General features: G+C 42.7%; 1 protein-coding gene across 3 annotated transcripts in view; it reads left to right on the forward strand.

The window, feature by feature from the left end:
• The window catches only part of Palld (palladin, cytoskeletal associated protein), a 364,130-nt gene that overhangs the window by 137,496 nt on the left and 201,067 nt on the right, over positions 1–25,567 (forward strand). For all 3 annotated transcript variants that reach the window (XM_057752401.1, XM_057752402.1, XM_057752403.1), the window contains exons 2-5: positions 3,252–3,430; positions 16,068–16,134; positions 17,478–17,583; positions 19,882–19,956. In XM_057752401.1, coding sequence (XP_057608384.1) covers positions 3,252–3,430; positions 16,068–16,134; positions 17,478–17,583; positions 19,882–19,956 — 427 coding nt within the window. The remainder of the gene's footprint in view (positions 1–3,251; positions 3,431–16,067; positions 16,135–17,477; positions 17,584–19,881; positions 19,957–25,567) is intronic.

The raw sequence follows: 25,567 nt of genomic DNA on the forward strand, positions 1-25,567 counted from the left end.
TTGTTCTAATTTCATTTAATTTTGCAGTCAAGAAGAAGTTTGTGTAAGGAAGGTGGATAAGAACTGGGAGGGAGAATAAATTAATCCAGGCATAGTGACTTAGTCCTCTTATCCTGACACACTCAGCAGGCTGAAGCAGGACGATCACTCTAAGTTCCAGGCCAACCTGAACTATTTATTTATTTATTTATTTATTTATTTAAGACCCTATCTCAAAAAATAATCATCAAAGAAAGGGAGCTAAGAGGGCATATGGTCAAAATATGTTGTAATATATTCTGAAAGTACACATTATACATATTATGAAATTACAATGTAGTATGAAATTATCCAATAAAACCCATTATTTTATACTAATAAAAAAGTATTCCATTTTCTAGGTAGAAAAAAATGAGATATAAATATATTAAACTTTGGATATTGATAGAAGAAATAACACAGAAGATATAAAAACATAGGAGTAGGTGGGGCTGCAGAGATTTCTCTGCGGTTTGGAGCATTTGTTGCTCTTGCAGAGGACAATTCCCCGCTGTGCATGGTGCCTTACAACCATTCATGACTCCAGTTCCAGGGGATCTGACATTCCTTTCTGGCCACCGTACGCACCAAGCATGCATGTGGTACATACATACATGCAGGCTAAACACTCATACATATAAAATAAAAAAATCTTTTCAAAAGTAGTAGTGATCAGTTGTCAAATAAGTGAATGATATTCAGAGGTTTAAAGGACCCATGGGAAGAGCAGAACTGTGAATGTACCTACATGCCAGAGACCTGAGATGTGAAGTACAGTGACTTTAGGATGGAGAATCAGGACAAGTTAGCATGACCAGCGCATCTTAGATCCAGACTTAAAGGTGCATTCACACGGAAACACTCAGGGACCCTCAGTGATGGAGTAGACTTAGGAAGAGGGTCATGATTCTGTGTGTCTAACAAACTCCCAGGTAGTGCTGTGGCAGGTGTCCCCAGGTCTACAGTATGAGAAACTATAATTAGGCACCAATAGACATTTCCTAGAAAGTAAAGAACATGAGTTTCAGCACTGTAGAGTCAAGTGCAACTCCTTCCTGACTCCACTGTCATATAACAAACGCAGCCACAAGGAAATGTGTGATTGGATGAAAAATTAAAAGAAAAAAATATCTTGACTACAAAGTTTTAGGTTATTGTCATTTTCAGTATCTTCTGATTTTCCCTCTCAGCCAGCTCTAAAGTGTGAAAGGTAAGATTTGGGGGCAGCCATGCTAAAACAGGCTTACAGGCCCTCCATGTGCAGAGTTAGAGGGTGAGGTTCTGCACGCACACACTCCTGTAGCTGTCAAAGGCCTCCTGTTGAGGCCCATCCATCCCATGGACATCATCATCGTCTTCTTAAAGCTCCCCTACCTTCCCACTTTTTTTTTTCCCTTAATGCTATGTTTATTTCTTTTTCTTGGAAACCAAAACCAACTAATGCCAAAACAGATAGACAAACTCTACAATTAGTTTCAGAGTTTATCAAACATGGTTCCATGCTTTTCTCATAAACAACACTCAATAGTTCTATGCTCAGTGGAGGTTTCGTATGCAAGCTTCTGGGTGTTGTTTGTCACAAGAATTAATGCAGAGGACCAGAAAAGAATTCCAAAGACGAAAAGGTGTGGGTAAAAATGATCAGAGAGTAACCCTTGAGGGCTATGTAGCAGTGAGCCCCTGGAATATTAGACAGAAACAGAAGTTTATCATAAAACAAAACAATAGAAAATAAAACTAAGGGAAAGTCACTATGAAGCCATCAATAACAGATCAAAAATATGTAGATCCATATTAATTTGAAAACCAAGTTAGTGAAGCAGATCAAAAGTTTTGAACAGATCAAAAGTTCAAGGAGTAACTAGTGGAAGAAATTCAGGAGAATTATTAGTCTGATGACAGACACGGAATTTACCATTGATCAGAAATAGAACTAGTGTGATCAACGAGAGCCAACACCACACTAATGCACTAATGCTTGTAGGTAGCAAGCTGGACTACGGTTGTAAAAAGAGAAAAGGAAGGGGATGTGACGTGGCTTTAATCTGGATGAATCTCTAAGACTTCATGCAAACAAGAACAATCACACAGTGCCCCAGAATTAAGAAAGACTGCCCCAAAATGATATGAGCCTCACTACATAAAATGGTGCGTGGTGTCGGCTCATTCTGTTCTATTTTTTAATTCCCACAGCCATGACTGTTACGTAAGTATCAGTGTGTGGCTTTTGATATGGCCTCTGAGTTTGTGCTCTGAGAGTTCACAAGAACTTTGCTTCACTAACTTGGTTTTCAAATTAAATATGGACCTACATCCCGTAACTCCAGATAAAAAAAAATTAGTCCCCAGTGTTGTCATATTTTCATAGTTTTATAGACAATCAGACTCAGAACAGATTTCTTAGTGTTATTAAGAGCTGAACTAAAATCATACTTCCAGAATCTCCGGGCTTCTTAGTTTAAACAAGCATGTTTCCGTGGTTCTTTAGGAATGCATCACACTAGCAGGTTTGAGGGAAAGGTGTTTGTTGCTTTGTCTGCTTCGTTTTATGTAAAAGCAGCCAGATGCTACTGAGTGTGAGGAGGTAGGGAAATAGAAGAAAGACCATGGGAAGGAGCCTGCGTAATCAGCCGCAGCCTCCTGCCGCACCATCTTGGCCTAGAACAGAAGTGCCGGCTGGCAAGAATGAATTGCAGCTCACTTCTCTTTCTCTCTCCATTGTGGAAAACAAAAAAGCCAGCTTGAAACTGCTATGAAAATCAGGAGTGTGAAGGCATTCGATCCTGGGCTGCTCAGCGCTCAGAGGTCTTGCTAGTCAATTCACATTGCTTTAATGACCGTATTTCCTGAGCACTGCAGATAGTTTGAACATAAAGTTTATATTCCTTTTATGCTCTTCCTTAGATAAGAGTAATAGGTAAGACTGTAATGATCATGGAAGTCCTACATTATAAAACATGTTATAAGACGCTTTGGGTTTTAGTTCCTTAAGATTATAATCAAAACAGTCTTTACAAATTCAACAAGGTCACTTATTTTGAGGCTACTATAATGTGCAAGATGCCTGACAAAGAACATCTTCGTGGGGCAGGTGTGTCTAGTCATTGATTTCACGGTCTAGGTTTACCGAGCAAACATCTTCCGGCATAGCATGAGAGCCTTGCTTCCTTAGCACGCGGCTGCTGCCTTGTTCTGTGCCTCACCCACCCTGCTGTCATCTGTTTGTCCTGCAGATGGTTCTGTGAGGGGAAGGAGCTGTTCAACAGTCCTGACATTCAGATCCAGGGCGACGGTGCGGAACTCCACACCTTGGTCATTGCTGAGGCCTTTGAGGACGACACAGGTCGCTACTCGTGTCTGGCTACAAACCCCAGCGGCTCAGACACCACCTCCGCAGAGGTGTTCATCGAAGGCAAGTCGGGTGTGGCGGGGTGAAGTGGGAGTGGTCCTCTGGCTGTCTTCCAGGCATCCCTGCAGTCCCGTGGGTGTAATTTCCCAGGGCAAACAGCACTGTGGTGGTGTGGGTCAAGCCCAACCTCATTTCTCCCGAACAACTCTTGAATTACATTTCGTTCTCACCTGACTGGTTCTGACACCTAGGCAGGCATCAGGTGGTTCCTTTTCATCTCTGCCACATTTACCGTGAATTTATTGACAACATAAAGCCCCCAATTTAGTTCTTCTCTCCTCAAGTAAATGAAGTATGAAAATGTAATTGAAACACTGTGTCATCCAAGGTTATAAAAGATTTAGGGAGTTATTTACTCATGGGAATTAGAAGAGATGAGTTTTTTGAAATGTTTTCATTTTTACTAAATTTGAGCACTGTGCTTTTTTGTTGTTGTTGTTGTTGTTGTTAAGACTCCCTTATTTCCACTAATTAAGTAAGAACATGAATGAATTGGTACGGATGATTTCAAAAACGGATGCTGTAAGAGCAGTTTGAGAGAATGGAATAATTCTATTGTCCAGTCATTAATCGTTTTTTTTATAAATAAAACCATGCCTTGTGAAATTGGAAAACTTGATTACCAAAATATCATAGTTTAAATAATATTTTTGGATCAGTACCAATAGTTCTAAATAATTGGAAGTGCTTTAAGCACCACACTTCTCAGATTGCCTTTAAATCCACGATTTCATGACTATCCCATAAATCAGTTGCTTCTTAAAATAATAGCTACAGTTTCAAACAAGCATGGAAATACTTGAGGTCTCTCCTATGTTGATCTTCAGTTTTCAGCTATTTTGTCTAATTCCATTATCAGTCTTCATTGCTAAAGCTAAAGGAAACAAGGTCTGAACTCTTGTCTAGAGCTCCTTCAAGAACCAGCAAAAGAGTTTTAAAAGCAACAGTAAGGCTGACTACAAACTGGTGCCTTTGCTTTTGAAAGGACTTTCCACTTTGCATGAGTGTTTGCGGGGACTTCTGGCAACCTTGTCCTCTTAAGGAAAGCAAACAGTGTGTGGCTGATGCCTATGACCTGTCTTGTAAAGCACACGCGTGCGCGCACGCACACATACATACACACACACACACACGCACACATGCACACACATACACACACAGGCATGCAGATAAATTTCTTTAAGCTTCACTGTCAGTCCTTGGAGGCATTTCTCCAATTTTCCATTTTACAAATGAGAAACAGACCCAGAAAAGTTGAGAGGGTTCCTCCAATTTAAAGGGCTCGCTCTTAGCCACGCCACCGTAAATATTTATAAGTGCTTCATTAATGAAAAATTAATGACAAAGAGAATTCTTCTTTCATAATGAGTTATTAGCAGGTGTCACTAATGAGCGGGGCGTTATAGTGAACTTCTCGTGGCATTTTAGAGCACAACAAGGGAACTGAAAGAAATCTGCTTGCATGTTCTGATCTCTGTTTGTTCCAAACTCTTTAAAATGTGATGCCTGGTTTGCTTGGAGACTTGCTAGAAATAAATTAATTTTTTTCCTATGTGCAATTTTCCCAGGATACTCACTATACTCTCTGGTCACCAGTTTTTGTGCGTTTAGATAGTGTGTGACCTTAGGTAAATTGCAGGAGGATAAAGGAGCTGGGTAAAACAAGGTAAACAGCCAGTAAGATTCATCTTCCTAAGAATAGCATAAACTGCTACAGAAACTGGCTTAACATTGACTTGTTAAATGAGGATAAATATTAAAGTTTCAAGTGAAGTTTTCAGTATATATTTATCCCTGAGAACAGTGACATGAAATCGGAGCCAAACACAGACACGTTCTTTGTCTCACCAAGAGTCTCAGAAAGAAATGTTTGCAGGGCAGTGGTGGCGCATGCCTTTAATCCCAGCACTCGGGAGGCAGAGGCAGGCGGATCTCTGTGAGCTCGAGACCAGCCTGGTCTACAAGAGCTAGTTCCAGGACAGGCTCCAAAACCACAGAGAAACCCTGTCTCGAAAAACCAAAAAAAAAAAAAAAAAAAATGTTTGTTTTGCCTTCACTGATTCCAGCACTGATTAGATGCAGGCCTTGCTAACTCCACAGGAACAAGGAACTGCTAGAGGGCTACGAGAAGTAGAGAAGTTGTGGCGTTTTTAGTATCAACAAAATCTTTCTATGAATATTTCAAAATCTATTAGCTGGAAATTATCTATGTCCCACTGATTGGGCCCACAGAACAGCAGACTAGGTAGATAGGTCCACTTGCTGCCAAGCCTGAATCTATATAGCAGAAGAGAAGGGAAACCCAAGAGTTTTCCCGCAAGCTCCACACACGTGCTACGGCATGTGAGCACATGAATAGTGATAGCAACATTAACAACAGAATAGTAAAATTATGGGTCTATAGTTAAGGAAACAAATTTAAGAGATTAAATAATGAATGTGTGTGTGTGCGCGCGCGCGAGCAAGTATGTGCTTCCATGCTCACCTGTGAGTCAGAGATTCAAACCCAAACAAATATGCCTCTTCTTCACTGCTCCAGAAAAAAATGAAGAAGAAATTCTTATTATCCCTGGGGCTGCTATGATCCCTGCCTAGCTCTACTTTCACAGATTTTCAGGACAAAGTACTTTTGTTGGCCGTCCTTACTTGTATGTTTAATAACTGTTATGAAACAGGTACTGGTCCCAACCTGAAGCTCATATTAATGAATACATAGCTATTCTGAAGCTCACACTCAAGAAGGAGGAGGAGAAGGGAGCGAAGGAGGGAGGGAGGAAGGGAGGGAAGGAAGGAGGGGGGAGGAGGGAAGGAAAGATGGAAGGAAGGAAGAAGGAAGAACAAGAACAAAAAGAATGAGGAGGAGAATGAGGAGCAGGAGAATAAGAAGGACCCAAGTCCTCAAAACTCCAAGCCTTAGCAAGACTGAAGGAAATAAGAATAACTGATAGGATGGCAGGGTGAAAAGCCACTCTGGAGAGGTGACATTTGACCTAAAGCCAGAAGAGAAGAGCAGAAAAACTGGGGAAAATCCAGGGAGAGGGAACAAAGATCCTGGGTGGGGAAAACCCGAAGGACAGAAGGAACCAAGGGAAATCCAAGACCACTGGACATCATCAGTCAGGTGACAGGGACAAATGTGACTTAGAGGGGAAAGAGTTTGCTGTAGCTCAAAATTCCAGGTTTCATCCCATTATTCCAGAAAGTCAAGGTAGCCAGAACTTGAAGCAGCTAGGCACATGACATCATAGTTAAAAGCAGAGAGAAATGGATGTTTGCAAGTTTTTTATTGTTTAATTTTCTCTTTACACTTAGGTGGTCTAAGATCCCCTGGCTAGGGAATAGTGCCACCCACAGTGGGCTAGGTCTTGTCACATCTATTAGCATAATCAAGACAATACCCCACAGACCTGTCTTCCCACCCACTGTCTGCCAGATGATATATTGTATCAGTTTGACAATTCAAACTAGCCATCACCTGAGGAGAAGGGAGTCGCATCAGGAAGGAGGGACTTGTCAGCAGCGTCCACTCTGCTGAGGAATCAGATGACGTCCAGGAGCAAGCCACTGCCTTTAGCAATGCTGGGCATGGTTGGTGATTGTAACAAGAGGCACGTGGGGGCAGAGTGTCAAAAGTTGAAATGAATTTGAAAAGTTTACCACCTATGGAATCTGTAGCAAATATTGGGTGCTTGTTCGGGAAGTTTTGCCAAGTTACCAGCAGGAACATTGTCAGTATCTATCTGGAAAGAAGTAAGATGCCACAAAGGACAGTTTGTTGGCAGTCTGCTTACAGGCAGGAGTTCCTGGAATATGTTCATATGCCATAGAAAAGACACAGTACAGGGAGAATTAGATTATGCCGAAGAGAGGGCGAGTAAGATATAAGTCTTTAAATGGGAGGAGAATGTAGCACCCCTGTGTGCAGGATGGGGAAGAGATACCCTCCTGGGCTAGAAAGGAAAGGAATAGCTCAGGGATATGTAAATAGGAAAAATAAACAGCATGTGAAATAAATTCATCGCAACTTTCCGCCTCTCCCTCCTCTTGCCATTGTAAAATGGATTGGTATAGCTTTAAGAACTCCGAAGAAAGCAGGGTGGTAGCTCTTAACAGGGATGAAAGAAACTGGATTGAACTTGACCTTGTGGGCTTGACGAATGTGCATCTGGAGGAGAGGACGGGAAGTCAGTGCTGAAGACAGGGAGGTTGGGCAGGAATGCAGAAGACAGACACGAGCAAGCAGGTACTGCCTGACATTAGTCTCTGCTCACTCAGTGCTAAGTAACCAGGTTGCTGAGATTTTGAAGTAAGCCAAGATGTGGCGTGGGCAAGGGTTTCTTCTGCTCCTCCGAGGTCAACCCCAAATGCCAAACCACTGTGGTGCACCCATGTCTGACATCAAATAGATTTCCAGCCATACGTTCCTTCTGCTAGATTTGAAAATTTATGAAGAGAACATGAAAAAGCCTAAGAATACATTAGGCTGTTCTTCATATTATATTCTTCATTTTTATTAATTTTTTTCATTTATTTTACATACCAACCACAGTTACCCCTCTTTCTTCTCTTCCAGTTCCCTCCCACACCTCTTGTCTTCTCCCCAACCACTCCTCCTCCATTCAGAAAGGGACAGAACTCCCATGGGAGTCAACAAAACATAGCATATCAAGTTGAGTCAGGAACAAGCTCTCCGCACCTGCATCAAGGCTGGGTGACTTGTCCCAGCACGGGGAATAGGTTCCAAAAATACCAGCTCATGTGTCTTGATCCCCTTGACCATGACCAACCAAATCCCTCGTGTTTCCATTCCCCCAACCCCTCACATACCCCTCCTATTACCCCCACCTATAGTTTATCCAAGAGATCTCATTTATTTCCCCTTCCCAGGGAAGTCCATGCATCCCTCTTCGGGTTTCCCAGTTCCCTAGCTTCTCTGGGGCTGTGGATTGTAGCCTGGTTATCCTTTGCTTTACATCTAGAATCCACTTATGAGTGAGTATGTACCATGTTTGTACATCCACGTACATACTCACTTGGGATGATGTTTTTTTCTACTTCCATCCATTTGCCTGCAGATTTCATGATGTCATCATTTTCTTTTTTACCAGCTGAGTAATACTCCTTTGCATAAATATACCACATTTTCTTTATCCATTCTTCAGTTTAGAGGCATCTAGGTTATTTCCAGGTTCTCGCTATTACAAATAACACTGCCATAGATTGATATTGCTAAGTCTTGGGATATATTGATTCCCAATTTTCTGAGAAATTGGTAGACTGACTTCCAAAGTGGCTATACAAGTTTGCATCCCACTAGCAAGGAAGAATGTTCCCCTAAATTCATATCCTCTCCAACATATGCTGTCAGTGTTTTTTATTTTAACCATTCTTACAGGTGTAAGATGATATCCAAGAGTTGTTTTGATTTGCAGTTCCCTGATAGCTGAGGATATTGAGCAATTCTTTTTTTATTTATTTTTTATTAATTAATTTATTTAATTATTAAAGATTTCTGCCTCTTCCCTGCCACCGCCTCCCATTCCTCCCCTCCCCCAATCAAGTCTTCCTCCCTCCTCAGCCCAAAGAGCAAGCAGGTTTCCCTGCCCTGTGGGATGTCCAAGGACCACCCACCTCCATCCTGGTCTATTAAGGTGAGCATCCAAACTGCCTAGGCTCCCACAAAGCCATTACGTGCAATAGGATCAAGAACCCATTGCCATTGTTCTTCAGTTCTCAGTAGTCCTCATTGTCCATTATGTTCAGCGAGACCGGTTTTGTCCCATGCTTTTTCAGACCCCAGCCAGCTGGCCTTGGTGAGTTCCCGATAAGTAAATATATCTCAATCATTTGAGATTCTTCTGCTGAGATATCCGTTTAGATTTGTACCCCATTTTTAATTGGATTATTTAGTATTTTGATATTTTCTTGACTTCTTTTTATATTTTGGAGGCAGCCTCTGTCAGGTGTGGGGTTGGTGAAGATCCCATTCTGTATGCTGCCCTTTTGTCTTATTGACAGGGTCCTTTGCCTTACAGAAGCTTTTCAGTTTCAGGAGGTCCCATTTATTAATTGTCGATCTCAGTGTCTGTGCTTCTGGTGTCATATTCAGGAAGTTGTCTCCTATGCCCATACATGTAGATGGAAACTGCTTGTTCATTTCCCAGCTGCCCAGGCCTGAATAATCAATCACACAGAAACTATATTAATTGCAACACTGCTTGGCCTGTTAGCTCAGGCTTCTTGTTACCTAACTTTCACTTCTTAAATTAACCCATTTCTATTAATCTGTGTTTTGCCATGAGGTTGTGGCTTACTGGGTAAGGTTGTGTTTTGTTGTCTTTCTCCTTCGGCATCTACATGGCATCTCTTTGACTCCGCCTGCTTTCTCTCGTTCTGATTTCCTGCCTGACTATATTCTGTCCTGCCATAGGCCCAAATCAGCTTCTTTTTTAACCAATGATAATAAAACACATTCACAACATACAGAGGGGAATCCCACATCACATGCAGTCAGGGTTACCTCCCACTTTCTCTTCTATTTGGTTCAGTTTATCTGTATTTATGTTGAGGTCTTTGATCCAATTGCCCTTGAATTTTGTGCAGGACAATATAAATGAAACTATTTTCATTCTTCTGCTCATGAACATCCAGTCAAGCCAACACCATTTGTTGAAGATGCTTTATTTTTTCCATTGTGTAATTTTGGCTTCCTTGTCAAAAATCAGGTGTTCATAGGTGTGTGGATTTACATCAGGGTCTTCGATTCAATTCCATAGATTTGCTTGTCTATTTTTATGCCAGTACCATGCTGTTTTTATTACTATATCTCTAAAGCATGAAGTCAGGGATGGTGATGCCTCCAGAAATTCCTTTTTTTTTTTTTTGTAAATCACATTTTTATTACTGGCCTGCTGGACACAGGTGCGGGTGTAAGTATCATTACCCCAGAATCTTGACATCCGTATTGGCCTCTTCAGAATGTAAATGTTCAGCTCCTGGGAATTGGAACCCTATCTCGAGTAAGGCAGAGCATGAGATGGGTTGAATGTATAGGACTAGAGGGACAAATGGGAAATTTAAGGCCATATGTAGCCAATATTGCAATGAATTTATGGGGTCGTGACCTATTACAACAATGGAATACCCAAATTAACATTCCTGCTACTTCTAGAGCCTATATTTCTGAGAATAATATTAAAAGATATTACAATTGGAGAAAGCCGGCCATTCGGGCTGTACAAGAACAAGCAATTGATGTCCCTTCAGAGATACCAACAGCCTTGCCTCTAAAATGGTTGACTGAGAAACCAATATGGACAAAGCAATGGCCTTTAGCTGAGGAAAGGTTACAGGCTTTAGAACAGTTGGTAAAAGAGCAATTAGATGCTGGGCATACAGAAGAATCTACCAGCCCTTGGAATTCTCCTGTATTTGTGGTTAAGAAAAAATCAGGTAAATGGAGAATGGTGACAGATCTCAGGGCTATCAACAAGGTTATTCAACCTATGGGCCCTCTGCAATCTGGAATTCCTTTGCCCTCTTTATTGCCAAAAGGATGGCCTCTCATAGTTAAGATGGCTCGGAGGTTAAGAGCATTGCCTGCTCTTCCAAAGGTCCTGAGTTCAATTCCCAGCAACCACATGGTGGCTGACAACCATCTGTAATGGGGTCTGGTGCCCTCTTCTGGTCTGCAGGCATACATACAGACAGAATATTGTATACATAATAAATAAATAAATAAATATTTTTTTAAAAAAAAAAGTACCTCCTCGAAGGTTGAGAATTATTATAAGTAGGCACTGTGAAGGCAAATTTTTTTCTATCTTGTTTTTGTAAAGGTATAGTGAAAAATCAATCCTTTAAATCAATAACTAACAGAAATTCCTTTTTTGTACAGGATTGTTTTAGCCGTCCTGTTTTTTCTTTTTGTTATTGTTGTTGTTGTTGTTGGGTTTTTTTTTTTTTTTGTCTTTATACATGAAGTTGAGTATTGTTCTTTCAAGAGCTAGAAAGTTGGCTCCCCTATTAAAGGCTAGGCTTACAACCAAAAATATATTATATGTTTTAGAATAATTTTTCCTAACATTTTATGAAAAGCCAGTAGTTTGCCCTACCTTTAACAGTGGCTGTGTGCTTTGAAATTAGATCATTATCAGAATCTAAGCGGTTGGACCTGGAGTGGTGCCTGGCACGTGGTGCTGGCTGCGCTGAAGATCACAAAAATAGTATTTGCCTAAAAAATAAATCTAAAGCATGTACGCGTGCACACACACACACACATGAAAATATAAAATAAAATTATGCATAGCCTAACTAAAACAGCCCTGTGATTTTTCTCTGTGTGTATGCTTGTGTTGCCGGGAACTGAAGCAAGGGCTTCCCACAGGCTAAGCATACACTGTACCACTAACTCAATAGTCACTTCTGGTATGTTGCCTTTTTTTAAACAGCGTTCACACCTGGTCTGTTTGTATTTAGTTTGAATTATTCTCTCCCAAGCATTTACTCACACCATAAACATCCCTTTTTCTAAACAGCGGATAGCACACAGGGGCCCAACTTGAGGGGGGTGGGGGAGAGGGAGGAATTGCCCTGAGGAGAGGGAAGGGAAGTGACTGACACCTTGAGGATTTGGTCTGTTCTGTCCTGCCACAGCTGTGTTGACACCTGAGACAGAAGGTGACATTGGTATTCCACAGGGGCTGGGCAGGTACAGAAAGCACTGCACAGCACTGTTATTTTCACGTTTTAACTGTCTTTCTCAGAATATCAAATCCGGGGTCCTCCGTGTGCTAGTCGGGTATTCTGCATCAGTGCTATAGCCCAGTCCAAGAAAATCTGTCTGTCTGTCTGTCTGTCTGTCTCTCTCTCTCTCTCTCTCTCTCTCTCTGTGTCTGTCTGTCTGTGTTTTATTTAAGACAAGATTTCCTTTAGCAGTCCCTGCTGGCGTTGAACTCACTAGGATCCTCCTGTGCTAGGATTCAAGTCCAGTCCTAGATCCCAATGCCTGGCTCCTAGAATAAGTCTTTTGTTGTTGGTCCTGAAGTAGGATTGTTGTTGTTATTGCTGTTATTGTTATTGTTCTAGAGACAGGGTCAGACTAGATGAAGCTAGTCTAGGACTCAACTCCTTAAGTAGTCCAGATTAACCTTAAATTGATGGTTATCCTCCCGCCTCAGTCTCTCAAGTGCTGGAAATAGAGGTGTAAGCCTCCACACCCAGGAAGAAGGACTTATTATTAGCGCCAGCAAGATGGCTCAACAGGTAAAGGTATTTGCCTCAAAAAGCTGGCAATATGAGTTCGATCGCCAGAACCTACATAAAAGAGCGGATGTGGAGAGCTGACCCTGTAGGGTTGTCCCCTGATCTGCATGTGAGTACTGATATTTGTGCTACACACACACACAATTATTTTAAAAAAGAATGACTTAAAATACAAATCATCAGAGGAGAATTACCATATACTAGGAATGTTTGGAGTCAGGTGAGAATAGCCACTTGTCTCCCATATTTCTGGCCACTCTGCGTCTATAGCCTCAGGACTTTGCTCCCCGCACAGCCAATTTTATGATTCCAATTAAGCTGGTATCTCAGAATAGCCCAGCCCATACTGATAACAGTCTTTCTTGCTACTTCCTGCTTAGCCCTTCCCACCTCCGCATGGCGGTGAAAGCTTCCTTCTTTTTGAAAGCCTGCTTCTTCTGCTCCCGTGCGTGTGCTTTGTCTGCTTTTTCTGTGTAAACCCCGGCCCCAATCCCCCTCTTCTAGCTAATCCTGCAATTTGGTCCCCATTGCCACCCTCAGTGTCCTGCCAACGAACTATAGGCCCTTCAGCTCTAGCCTCAAAACCTGCCCCGCGTATCTAACTGGTCTCAACTGCTGCTTCTCCCGCTTGCAGCCACAGGCTCCACTCCCTGTCCCCAAACACGTCCTGCAATTCCCTAACTTCTTGTACTCCTTCCAGCAGAGGCTAAAGGCCAGCTCTGGGCAAGCGTGGAACTACCGCGCTGGGGAATACAGATATGCACAACTTGAAGGTCATGGTCGTGAGTGGAAGGCAATTCAGAATAAGAGTGTAGGGCCATCACCACCTCAGGGAACTTACCTACCAGCTTGGTTCTTCCATTTTCCTGCCTATAAGTTGAATACAGCTTACTTTTGGGGGAAGTTCTAATGGTGTCTAATAGTCCAATAATGCTATGGCAGAGTCGATATTAAATATTCACAGTTTGGTACTTCCTTTCTTAGCCTCAGTTCTCAGAGGACCGGTAATTCGCCTGCAGAAAGGACAGAACAGGTGCTATGCAGGGTGTAAACAAGAGCCCTGAGAATCCCAAGGAGATGATGACCTTAAAAGACAGAATAGCATGTGCGTGTCAGAGGAAAGTGAGTTGCCAAAGTGCAGACGCAAACAAGGAAACTGAAACCTGGCAAGGCAGACCTCCCTCTCCCTCCCCTTCATCCTTTGGAGCCTTCCTTGCTCCCTGCTTGGGCCCACAAGCCCACTCCATTCCTCTCATTGCCCACACCCCTCTCCTGCTTTGTCTTTTCCTGATTTTGCCATATAAGGCATTTAGTTCTCACTCCACTCTCTGCTCACAAGAACCAGACTCTCCAAGGGTTTGTGTACATGCTGAATTTCTCTGAGACCACAGCCTAGCTCCCTAAGCAGTGTTCCCCCTAAGCATACATTTAATTCTGGGGATCAGAATCTGGTGACTTGCAAATGCTGAAACTTCTGGCAAAGAAATCGTGAAATCGGTTGCATGTCAGATAGGAGGACTTCTCATGTAGACTGAGGCATCTTCTTGTGCCTTAACAGGGAAGGTGTATGCTAGAAAAAATTAATCTCAGGTAAGAGAAGGATGGATTAGGGAGGGAAAGAAGTGGAAAGACATGAGCCTTCGTGGCAGTCCAGGAGCCAGGTGAACAACGCCCACACTGAAATAGGAAGGGACAGAACAAACATTCCAACAGAGTTACCTCAGCATGACTCTTTCAAGGTCAACAAAAGACCTGAGAGACTTAAGCCAAGGCAGGGGAGGGAATTCAAGTGGCCGTCCAAGAGAACTGGGTGTTCATAGATATTCTATATGCACTGATGAGCAAAAGTACTGTGTGCAAAGTTTATTGACTATGAACCATTTGTCTGCCTGTGTACACGAATGTATGTGTGTCAATATGTCCATATATTAAACGGAAGACATATGCCAAGTATATATCAAATTGTGTTGAGGAGGTCACGCACTAATCTTACCTAATTTACATAATTCTGTGCCTCGTGATCATTTTTTAAATATATTTTCATTAATTATTTGACAACTCTGTACATGCATGAAATCTATTTTGGTCATATAAGCATGTACTGTAAGATAATTTGAATACCCCAAATGAAATTTTTTTTATAAAAGAAACATCAGAAATTTAAGTCTGTTGCTTACAATCTTCTGATACCAAATAGGTACACACTGAAATTTGAAGGTGGTGAGATGTTTTAGTACACTGGCAGAGACGCTTGGACTCAGGTTTGAGTTCAACCCCTGGATCCAATAAGATGTCAAGACACAACTAATTCTGAAAGTTGTCCTCTGACCTCCACGTGTGCAGGTACATGTGCAATGCACATGAGCACACATGTGTAAACTCAGACACACACACTCATGATAAGAATAACTATTTAAATATTTTGAGTGCAAGGGCTAGAGAGATGGCTCGTTGGAGAAGAATGCTTGCTGTGTAGATATCAGGACCTGAGTCTGTGTCTACTACCCATGTAAAACACCATAAATGGCTGCATGTATCAGCAACCCTAGCATTGAGGGGTGGAGACAAGTGGCCTGACGTGTTGAGAGCAGCCTGCTTATCTGAAACAGTGAGCATCCAGGCCAGGAAGAAACCCTGTCTCGAGGCACTAAGGCAGACAGCAGCAGAAGGGGAGTCACAACATCCGTCTCTGGTCTCCACACTCACTCATGGACATGAATGCACACACACACACACACACACACACACACACACTCATGTGCATGGACATGACTGTACTCACACTCACACAAAACAAATTTTTAAAAATCAGGTACAGTTTACCGATACCCGAAAATAAAACAAGTTGACCCTTAATTCAGGAACGAGATGAGTTTGGGAGGATGTGTTCCAAAATCAGAGAGTGTATTAATTGAGTAGTGAAGCCATTATCACACACAAAGAGTCAGGAGGCTACGTCTGATTAATGGGTGGTGAAGACATCAGCAGCCTCCACCACGTGATCTCCCAGGGTTAAAGGTTAAAACCACGGGCATTTTTCCACAAAGACACTCACATTTGTCTCGTAGCTTTCTAGCCACGTGAAAGGATGGCCAAGATGGCCAAAGTGATAAAAACGGAGCTAATAATAAACCCAGCACGGCAAGCACAGTGGTCTCAAGCAAGCTATTAATAGTACTTTTCAAAGATTATTTTCTGAAGAAACAATAAAAAGTGATTCGACAGCGAATCGCCCTCGATTTCCATCGGTATTTGGAGCACAAATGAGACTCGGCATGTTAGTATTTCCAGACGAAGACCATTATTATTCGGAATTCTTCCAGATGCTGATACCGCCCGCGATCTAACTGTGTCGTGATTTTTAATGTCTTCCCAGGAGCCAGTTCAACGGACTCTGACAGTGAAAGCTTACCTTTCCTATCAAAAGCTGGAGCTATGCCACAGTGAGTGTCTTTGAGTCCCCCGATAGTCCCTGTGACAAGGAAGGGTAGCAGCTGCTGGGGTTTGAAGCCAGGTGTGCTGGGCTGGGAGAGGTCGAGCTATGCACGTCAGAGATTGAGCGCTTGCCACTAGGGCACGATTTTTGATGTCACGTGAGCTGAAATGGTGGGAGTCTGTATTTCATCATGAGTATGCCAAAATCAGGCCAGCCGCTGCGTTAGCTTCGGAGGCAGACAGGTCACACTGAAGGTAAAACCAGTTAGGCTACTGAGAAGGTGTGAATGAGGATCGGCAATGCCTTAATTAGGCCAGAAAGTGGTTTTCTTTCATGCAAAGATCTTTTGCTAGTTAGATCCGAAAAGGCCAGAATTTGTTTATCCCTGCAGAGACATGGGTTACTAATGAAATGTTACTGTCCCCTTTTTTTGCCAAAGCATATTCAAGTCTACCTGAGTTTGGGAGAAAGCTCTATTAATGCTGAGATGTGCTAACAAGTGTTTCAATTTCCTAGTAAATACATAACAATTCTATGCAATAAAAACCAATCCCCCTGATTAGATCCCTACACATTAATGCACTACTTTACTGTATTGTAAGACTATTGCAATAATAAAATAGTCATATATAGTTCGAAAAGTCAGGTCCATTCAGCATCAGATAGTCACAGATATTAAATGAGCTTCTGCTGTGTCCACTTTGCCTGTTCTGATTTAACTTAGAATTCAAATCAAGACCTACACCCTCTAGGCCAACATGAGCCTGGAATTTGACTCCTCTAAATCCTTCCCTTCCACCGCACTAAAACTCTGAGCACGAAGACAAAAATTCCAAGCTCCTCTCAACAAAATTAGAAGCCAGCACAAAGGACAGCTGCTAGCCCTAAAATAAACACTAAAACCGAGTCAACTATAGGACCCTAACCATAAAGATGTCAAATATTTGCCTACTGATAAAGACTCGAGAGCTTTCCCTGTTTTTATTTTCTCTTGAGATTTTTTTTAAGGATAATACCTTAAAAATCTTTATGAGTGTAAGATGCCTCTGGCTACTTTTCTTTCATCTGTGTGTTTATTACAATCTATTCTGTCTATGCACTGACCCTGACCATGCAACTCTTTTAGCTATCTCTTTTAACAAATTCCAACTTCTGAAACAAATTTTAATAGAAACAGACTGAGTCTACAAAAAAAAGGAAAATGAAAAAGGAAGAGAGAGAGAGAGAGAGAGAGAGAGAGAGAGAGAGAGAGAGAGTAAACCCAGGCCTTTTGTAAGATTGTTTTAAAGAAAAATTGCTGATTAAAAAAAAACCAACTAACTAACTAACACGTGATTCTTCATTTTCCAGAGCTCAAAAGAAAACAACTTCTGTTTCCTTGACGATAGGATCCTCATCCCCCAAGACAGGAGTGACCACAGCTGTGATTCAGCCCTTATCTGTGCCTGTGCAACAGGTAATTGTGCCTCCAGCCTGCAAGGAGCTGAGTTCGGGAGCAGGCTGCGTTCTTTTAGGCGTAGTATTCAGTTCTAACTGACACACTCCCTTGAAGTATTTTCTAAGTAAAAACAGTGGTCGAAGGAAGGAAGCCCCATGGCTAACGGTCTCATTTTAGTTCATGAAGAAGAGTCTGTAATCAAAAGCACACAGTACGTCAACAGCTGCATTCGTATAGCCCTGAGAGGATAATGGTATCTGCCTTAGCCCTGTGTGGACTCCAGTGTGCCTGTCCTCTCTGTTCTTTCATCCAGTTAGCCTGTCTCATTAGCTTATCTAGAGAGACCAGGAAAGTTCACACACCAACAGGAACTCTTTCAGCCTCTTCAGCCTCTGAAGGCCAAACAGTATGCCTTAGTAAAAGACAATTCCAATTCTTTGACTTCACTATGCTGTTTTAAAATACTGGTTTAAGGTCAGCGCGAGACGGCTGGGAAGTAACTGTAAGGAACTGAATTTGCAAACATCATCAGCATGATTATTTAAAAAAATAAAATAAAATAGATGTAAATAATTGATGTGACATAAATCTTTAAGTGCAACACTTGTAGAAGGCTTTTCTGACACTCTTGATAGATACATCCATCCCTAGTGAAGAGCATTGTCTCCTGTGTATCCCCATGTTTTCCATCAGCTTTTATTACCCATAATATTCCCCATAATCACTACAGTAACTACTGCATGCCATTCATACTTTGTAACATGTAGAAGATGGAATCAGTAGAGAAAAGACGTGTGTCTTCATAAACTTGAGAAGAATCCACAAGGAGAAGTGACCCAGAAATGGCAGATACAGTAAATAGTTCCTTCAAACAACTGAACCAGGGTCACGTTTGTAAAACTATCTCTGATCAAATAAATCCACAGGTAGTTTTTGTTCAAGAGGTTGACTTCTAAATATTGACATGAAACTGTTTGATTTTAAGCACTGTGCTAGACACTTTACAGTAGAGAGAAGTTATCAGCCCCATTCCTTCCCAGTTTACACACTAGTTTGGGGGAGAACTTAAGATACTTCCTAACACGGCTGAACGTACTGTGAAATACAGAAAAAAAAAGATATACATTGACATACAGACGCAAGCACTAACTCGCATGTGCACAGTGTGTTTCACATGGTTTTATTTCTACAGGAACACTGAGTTATACGTCCTAGTTTGCTGCTGTGAGGTGGAGGTGCCCATCATTTCTTCCCGGCAGGCAATGAGACAGAAAGTTTAACACTGGGGAGTCGGAGAGCCTGGGTTCGAATCCCAGCTCTTACTAAAGGGACTTTTGAGCAAACAGCATAACATCTCTGGGCCTAATTCCTTCATCTGCAGAATAGAGACTGTAGTACCAGCGGTCTCTCATTGGTGGTATGAAGTCTATGAACTGGTCTTCGTATGACGTTAAAACGATATCTGTCATGGATATAGAATGTCTATATGTTCTTTGGATGTCAAAGACTGTGAAAAGTGAGACACAGACCTCCCAAATGACAAGCCATAAAAAGTCTTTCAGTGAATAAGGTCTGTCACGGCTGTAGTATCCTCATGGCACTGTAGTGTCCGGGGTGTATTAAGACACATAGTATCAGATCGCTATCGATTTACAAGTGAATAAATCCAGATTACTTGCAAGTAAGCAATTTAATGCACACAAAAATTGTCATTCACTACTTTTTATTTTCCATTCACAACTCTGGAACCTTTTCCTTCCCCTGAGATGAACACTATTCAGTAATCTTTTCGGGGCCTTGGGCTTCTGATACATCAGTCAGTGAGTTTCATTTCTTTCCCTCATATTTTCTATTCTCCTTTATTCAAAGTGTTCACGTGAAAAATAAGATCGGCAGATGTTTCCATAATTTACTTTTCCCTTCATTGCCCAATCACTTATCCTTTTGATTCAATGAATCCAGACTGTATTTTAAAATAAAATATAGCATCTGTGAGAACTTCTAAACAGACCCCTGTGGAAGTCCCACACACAGAAATCCATTTGGTAATAGCATTTAAAAGCTCTCAGATTCCCCCAGGAGCCGGGGAACTCTTACCTCCAATACCCTTTTGAACAGAGAAGAGTAACAGATGTGAAATGAGGGAGCAGAACAATGTCTGTGCTGTAAGAGTAGACTCGCGGGTGATGTATGGTGCTACCTTCATACACGCGGTTCATTCAAGTGGAGCAATCCCCATAATGAAAGGTTTCTTTAGCCCATCTTTTCAAAGATTTATACATCGAGAATCCGATCCATGTGTCTCTCCTCTTTCAGGTTCACAGTCCGACTTCATATCTCTGCCGACCTGATGGAGCCACCATGGGCTGTCTTCTTCCTGTTTTCACTAAGGTCTGACATCTGGAACTCTCATTCTCCATGTTTGCTTTAGTTCTTAAATTTCGTTCACATGTGACTCTATGTAGCAGCCTTTAAGATTTGAAATGAAGATATTAATAGGCAGGTCATCGTGGTTACCTTAGGGGATAGGTAGGTATTCGTTGAATAATGACTGTGTGGCTATTTTCTTATGCAAGGTTTGAGAAAGATGACTGTGAGCAGGTAAAGCCAGATGTCTGATCTAATAGGAAAGCCAAGAGAGGTATAAATAACAAGATAGAATTTGGTATTTAAATCTTTTATTTCTTTATAGCTGGGCTTGGTAGCATATGACTGTAGTCCCAAAAGTTGGAGGCAGAGGTGGGAGGATATTTAGGAATTTGAGGCCAGGGTTGGTCTGTACAATGAATCCCAAGAATTAATTCATCTTCTTTTTTTACTCCCAATGAAATCTCTTAAAAGATCTAGGAAGCTTTATAGAAAAAAAATACAAGCAAGCAAACAAATAAACAAAAAAAACCTAATTTTCCATTTGGTTTAAGTTGGTAATTTACATTGCCATGTTGAGTGAGCCTCATGTCGTTGGGTGGCTGCGGGGTTAGAAACCAGTCCACACAGATTCTCTTTCTTTCTTTTTGTTTTTAGAGAAAAGTCTAAAGCTTAATTGAAAGGCATTTTAAAAGGTCAAATAAGAGGAAAGACAGGCCGTTTTCATGTCAAAAGACTAATGAAGTCATTAGTTCTCAGATATATCTAATGCAAATTTAGCTGAATTCCCAACAAGTTTCTTGTTTCTATCCATTTGTTTGATATAGAATTTAGCAACCTGGTTCTAAGAGTTACATTATAAAAATAAAAATATATGTATATATAGAGAGAGAGCTACAAATAGGGTCCGACTGAGGAAATAAAAAGGGCAGTGTTAGGGAAGAAGCAAATTTATCTTAGAAAATGTCAAGGCTTCCTAAATGTATGATAGTTATAATAAAAGTTGAGCACTCCTAATCTGAAATGTTTTAAAAACTAAAACTTAAAACATTGACTGCAGTCTTTAGTGGAAAATCCTATAGGTGACAAGACTCAGTCAATACACAGTTGTACTAAAACCACTGTCTAAATTTTTCTTGGAACATGCATGTGTGGTATTTAGAAAACATTAAGGAATTTCATGTTTGCTTGTGTCCAGTCTTAGTGTGCTTTCTGTTGTTGTGATAAACAACATGATCAAAAACAACCTGGGGAGGAAAAGGTTTATTTGGCCTTCATTTCCAGGTCTTGATTGAGGGAAGTGAGGGCAAAGACTCAAAGCAGAAATCAAGGGATTATTTCTGCTTACTGACTAGCTCCCTAGCTTCTGCTCAGACAGTTTTCTTATACAGTCCAAGACCCCTTGCAGGGAGGATGGTATCACCCACCGTGGCCTGTATCCCATCCTGCGTCAATTAGTAATCAAGAATGCCACACTAGCCTGCCCACAGGACCCTCTGAAGGAGGCAATCCCTCAACCGAAACTCATTGAGGTAATTCTAGGCCATGCCAAGTTGATAGCAGATGCTAACTGGGAAAGGTCCTGTGCCCAAGATAGCCCCATGCATTGCAAACATCCCAATAAAAAAAAAATCCAAAACACGTTCAGACAAAGGCGCAAATTTCATCAAGTTGTCGAGGAGACAGAACAGTACCCACAGAGATATTCCAGTAACTGCAGGCGCAGAGAGATCACTTAGGGACACAATGAATCCTTCAGTAGGGTTCAAAGGAATTTTCTTTTTAAATTGGACTCCACACTTATCACAAGAATAAATCCCAAGTAAGCTGTAGATAAGTGAGTAAACAAATCTATAAAACTTCTGGGAGGATGCCTGAGTGATCCACTCCTGTCATCCCTGCCCTCAGGAGGCTGCAAAGGGTTGCTGTGAGTTCAAAGCCAGCAAGGGTTATGCTCTGAGTTCCAGGTGAAGCTAGATTGTGGAGTGTGAACCTTCATCAAGAAAGAAAGAGACAGGGAGAAGGAATGTCTATCAGGGGACAGCAAAGGCAGCTTTATTATCTTCGTGTAGGGAATGCTTTTATTTTGACGTCTAAGCCTGACTTCGTGAATTCCAAGCTTAATACAAACTTCTTCCAGAGCTCCCCTATCTCCAGTGAGCACAGAGAACACATTCGAATGGCTGGGAGCCCCTCCAAAAACATCTAGCAACAATAAAAGCAAAGGAAGTCTTTTAAGTCCCTAAGAAACCTAAGTCTGTAACGTCAGTGGCATTTTCCTCAGATACTCTGAGCACGGACCACTTAGACATGAGGCCTTCACAGCCAATATGAAGTGTAAGAGTTTTCACGGCCAACACATCAGGGGCATCTCTGGAAGATCGTGTTCCATCATGCTTGAGTTGGGGGAAACCGAGGCCAAACATGCCTCTTTTCTGCCCTTATCTTTGCTGTGTTTTATTTTGTTTTCTTGGAGACATCACTACATAGCCCAGGCTAGCCTCCTACTCACACTCTTCCTGCCTCAATTTTCTCAATGCTGGGGCTCCAAACATGCACCGCCGTGCCCAGCCTTCACATGACTCCTATGCCCATGCTGGGGGCACAGGAGAAGGAAACATGGATGTGTCCTTTGTTGTCCCTCACCACAAGGTCAAAGGGTCCTGGCATCCATAATGTGGCCCATTCCTCCTGGACACCAAGAGGGTCCTCACCTCAAAATCTAGAACTGAAACCTCAATTCCTCCCTTGTTGTACAACTGCTAGAGCACAGACACTGTCAACGGTCATTCTTTCACCACCACCTCCACCACCACCTCCACTACCACCTCCACCACCTCTACCACCACCTCCACCATCTCCACCATCTCCACCTCCACCTCCACCACCTCTACCACCACCTTCACCATCTCCACCTCCACCTCCACGTCCACCTCCACCACCACCTTCACCACCACCACCACCACCTCCACCACCACCTCCACCACCACCACCACCTCCACCACCTCCACCACCACCTCCATCTCCATCTCCACCACCTCCACCACCACCACCTCCACCACCACCTTCACCTCCACCACCACCACCTCCACCACCACCTCCACCACCACCTCCACCACCACCTCCACCACCACCTCCATCTCCATCTCCACCACCTCCACCACCTCCACCACCACCTCCACCACCACCTCCACCACCACCTCCATCTCCATCTCCATCTCTACCACCTCCACCACCTCCACCTCCACCACCACCACCTCCACCACCACCTCCATCTCCACCTCCACCACCACCTCCACCTCCACCATTACCACCACCTCCACCTCCACCACCACCTCCACCACCTCCACCATCATCACCACCTACACCTCCACCACCTCCACTACCACCTCTACCACCTCCACCATCACCTCCACCACCTCCACCATCATCACCACCTACACCTCCACCACCTCCACCTCCACCATCATTACCACGTCCACCACCACTACCTCCACCACCTCCACCACTACCACCACCTTCACCTCCACCTCCACCACCTCCACCACCACCACCACCTCCACCACCACCTCCATCTCCACCTCCACCTCCACCTCCACCACCACCTCCACGTCCATCTCCACTACCTCCACCTCCACCACCTCCACCACCACCTCCACCACCACCACCACCTCCACCTCCACCTCCACCACCACCTCCACCTCCACCACCACCTCCACCACCACCTCCATCTCCACCTCCACCACCACCTCCACCACCTCCACTACCACCTCCACCACCTCCACCATCACCTCCACCACCTCCACCATCATCACCACCTACACCTCCACCACCTCCACCTCCACCATCATTACCACGTCCACCACCACTACCTCCACCACCTCCACCACTACCACCACCTTCACCTCCACCTCCACCACCACCTCCACCACCACCACCTCCACGCAAATCAGATCACAAAGTGTTCTAAGTACTAAAACATGACTAAAAACTAGTTTCTACTGTATTTTGGTTTTTAAAAAATCAAAGAGATAGTGTGTGAAAGTAGTGTGCGCATCTCTGCCCTCTGCCCTGGTATGTGGTGTAATGTGCCTGCATTCTGCCCTTCCCTTTGTATGCTTTTTCCTTTTCCCACTAGGCAGCTTCTCTCTGGCTTGCAGCATCCTCTTTAGACCAGGATTAGTGGATCAGGTTTAGACGATGATCCTGTATCAGCTCCTGACTCGGATGACCCTTGGACTCATTGCCCTGATTCTTTCCTCTGGCATTCCTCTTGTGCATGGCGGTGACAGGGCATGACAAGGTGGACTTTTCCTGTCCGGGGAGTGCATCCACCTATATCCTCATGTTCCTCTAAAGATTCCCAACACACTGTATGCATGGGAATACTACAGGAGCCTGCTTGGCTCCCACAGCAGAGTTGGTAAAGACTGTGAGACTGTGGGCAACCAGGATGTTCACGGCTACTCCAGAGGACTTTTCTTTCCTCGGACCCTTCCGAGGAATCACAATGCCAAGTCAGCATTATCTGTGATGAAAGGTCTTTATATGGATCCTGAAGCATCCAGCGTTCCCAGATGTGACTCCGAATGATGATGCAGATGACTAAGCAAGCCGCTGAACCTCTGAACATTGATCCTCATTATTTTGAGGGTTTCTACCTATGCTCCTGAAGGTTGTCTCAATGAGTTACTGGGCTTGATCATCCATCATACACATGGGGGTGTGTGTACATTTGTACATGCATGTGTATGTGTGTGTGTGTTGTTACAGGAGAGGCTAAACTGTAAGGAAAATCTAGGAGCAACTAGATTTCTGACTTTGTCTCCAGGCATCCACTCATTTGCTACACTCTTGTTTTCAAACACGACAACAGGAAAAAAATAGCCACATAATTTTAGGAATAAATCTAATCTCCTTTGATGCCTAAAAGCCCAAACAGGAAAAATATTTGGGTGTCATGTACCAGAAATGGCTTCCTGGAACCATTTCATAGATTGGCCCATAGAAGCTGGACCTCACACTGTGCTTTTGAAACACTAAATTAACTCATCTCTTACTACAATCATAAACTACAAAACATTTACTTAAGAGCCAGAGACTGTCTAGGGCCAGCAAGATGTCTCATCTGATAAAGGCACTTTCACCAAGCCTGAGTTCATTCCCTGGGACCCACAGGGTAGAAGGAGAGAACCAGCTCCTGAGAATTGTCCTCTGGCGTGTGTGTACCACGATCCCACACACAGTGAACAAACAAATACAGTAAAAAATGAAGAAAGACATTTAAAGCCATCCATTTTCCACAATTACGAATATAAATGGAGAAAGGAAGGCAATCATTAGTTGATTTTTTTTTTTTGAGAGTCTCACCTAGCTCAGGCTAGTCTCAATATAGCTAAGGATGACTTTAAATTTCTGATTGTCCAGTATCTACTTCTGTCTGAGTTGTTAGGATTAAAATCATGAGCAACTACCCCTAGATGTTTTGGTGCTGGGATTTCATGCATAGTGAGTAAGCTCTCTACCACCTAAGCTACATCTCCAACACCAGTAGTTGATAACCTTAAACTTTTCATATATATTTCTTATTATTTCATATATATATATATATATATATATATATATATATATATAT

This window comes from Chionomys nivalis, chromosome 20 (genome assembly GCF_950005125.1).
Source record: "Chionomys nivalis chromosome 20, mChiNiv1.1, whole genome shotgun sequence".
Classification (NCBI taxonomy): Eukaryota; Metazoa; Chordata; class Mammalia; order Rodentia; family Cricetidae; genus Chionomys; species Chionomys nivalis.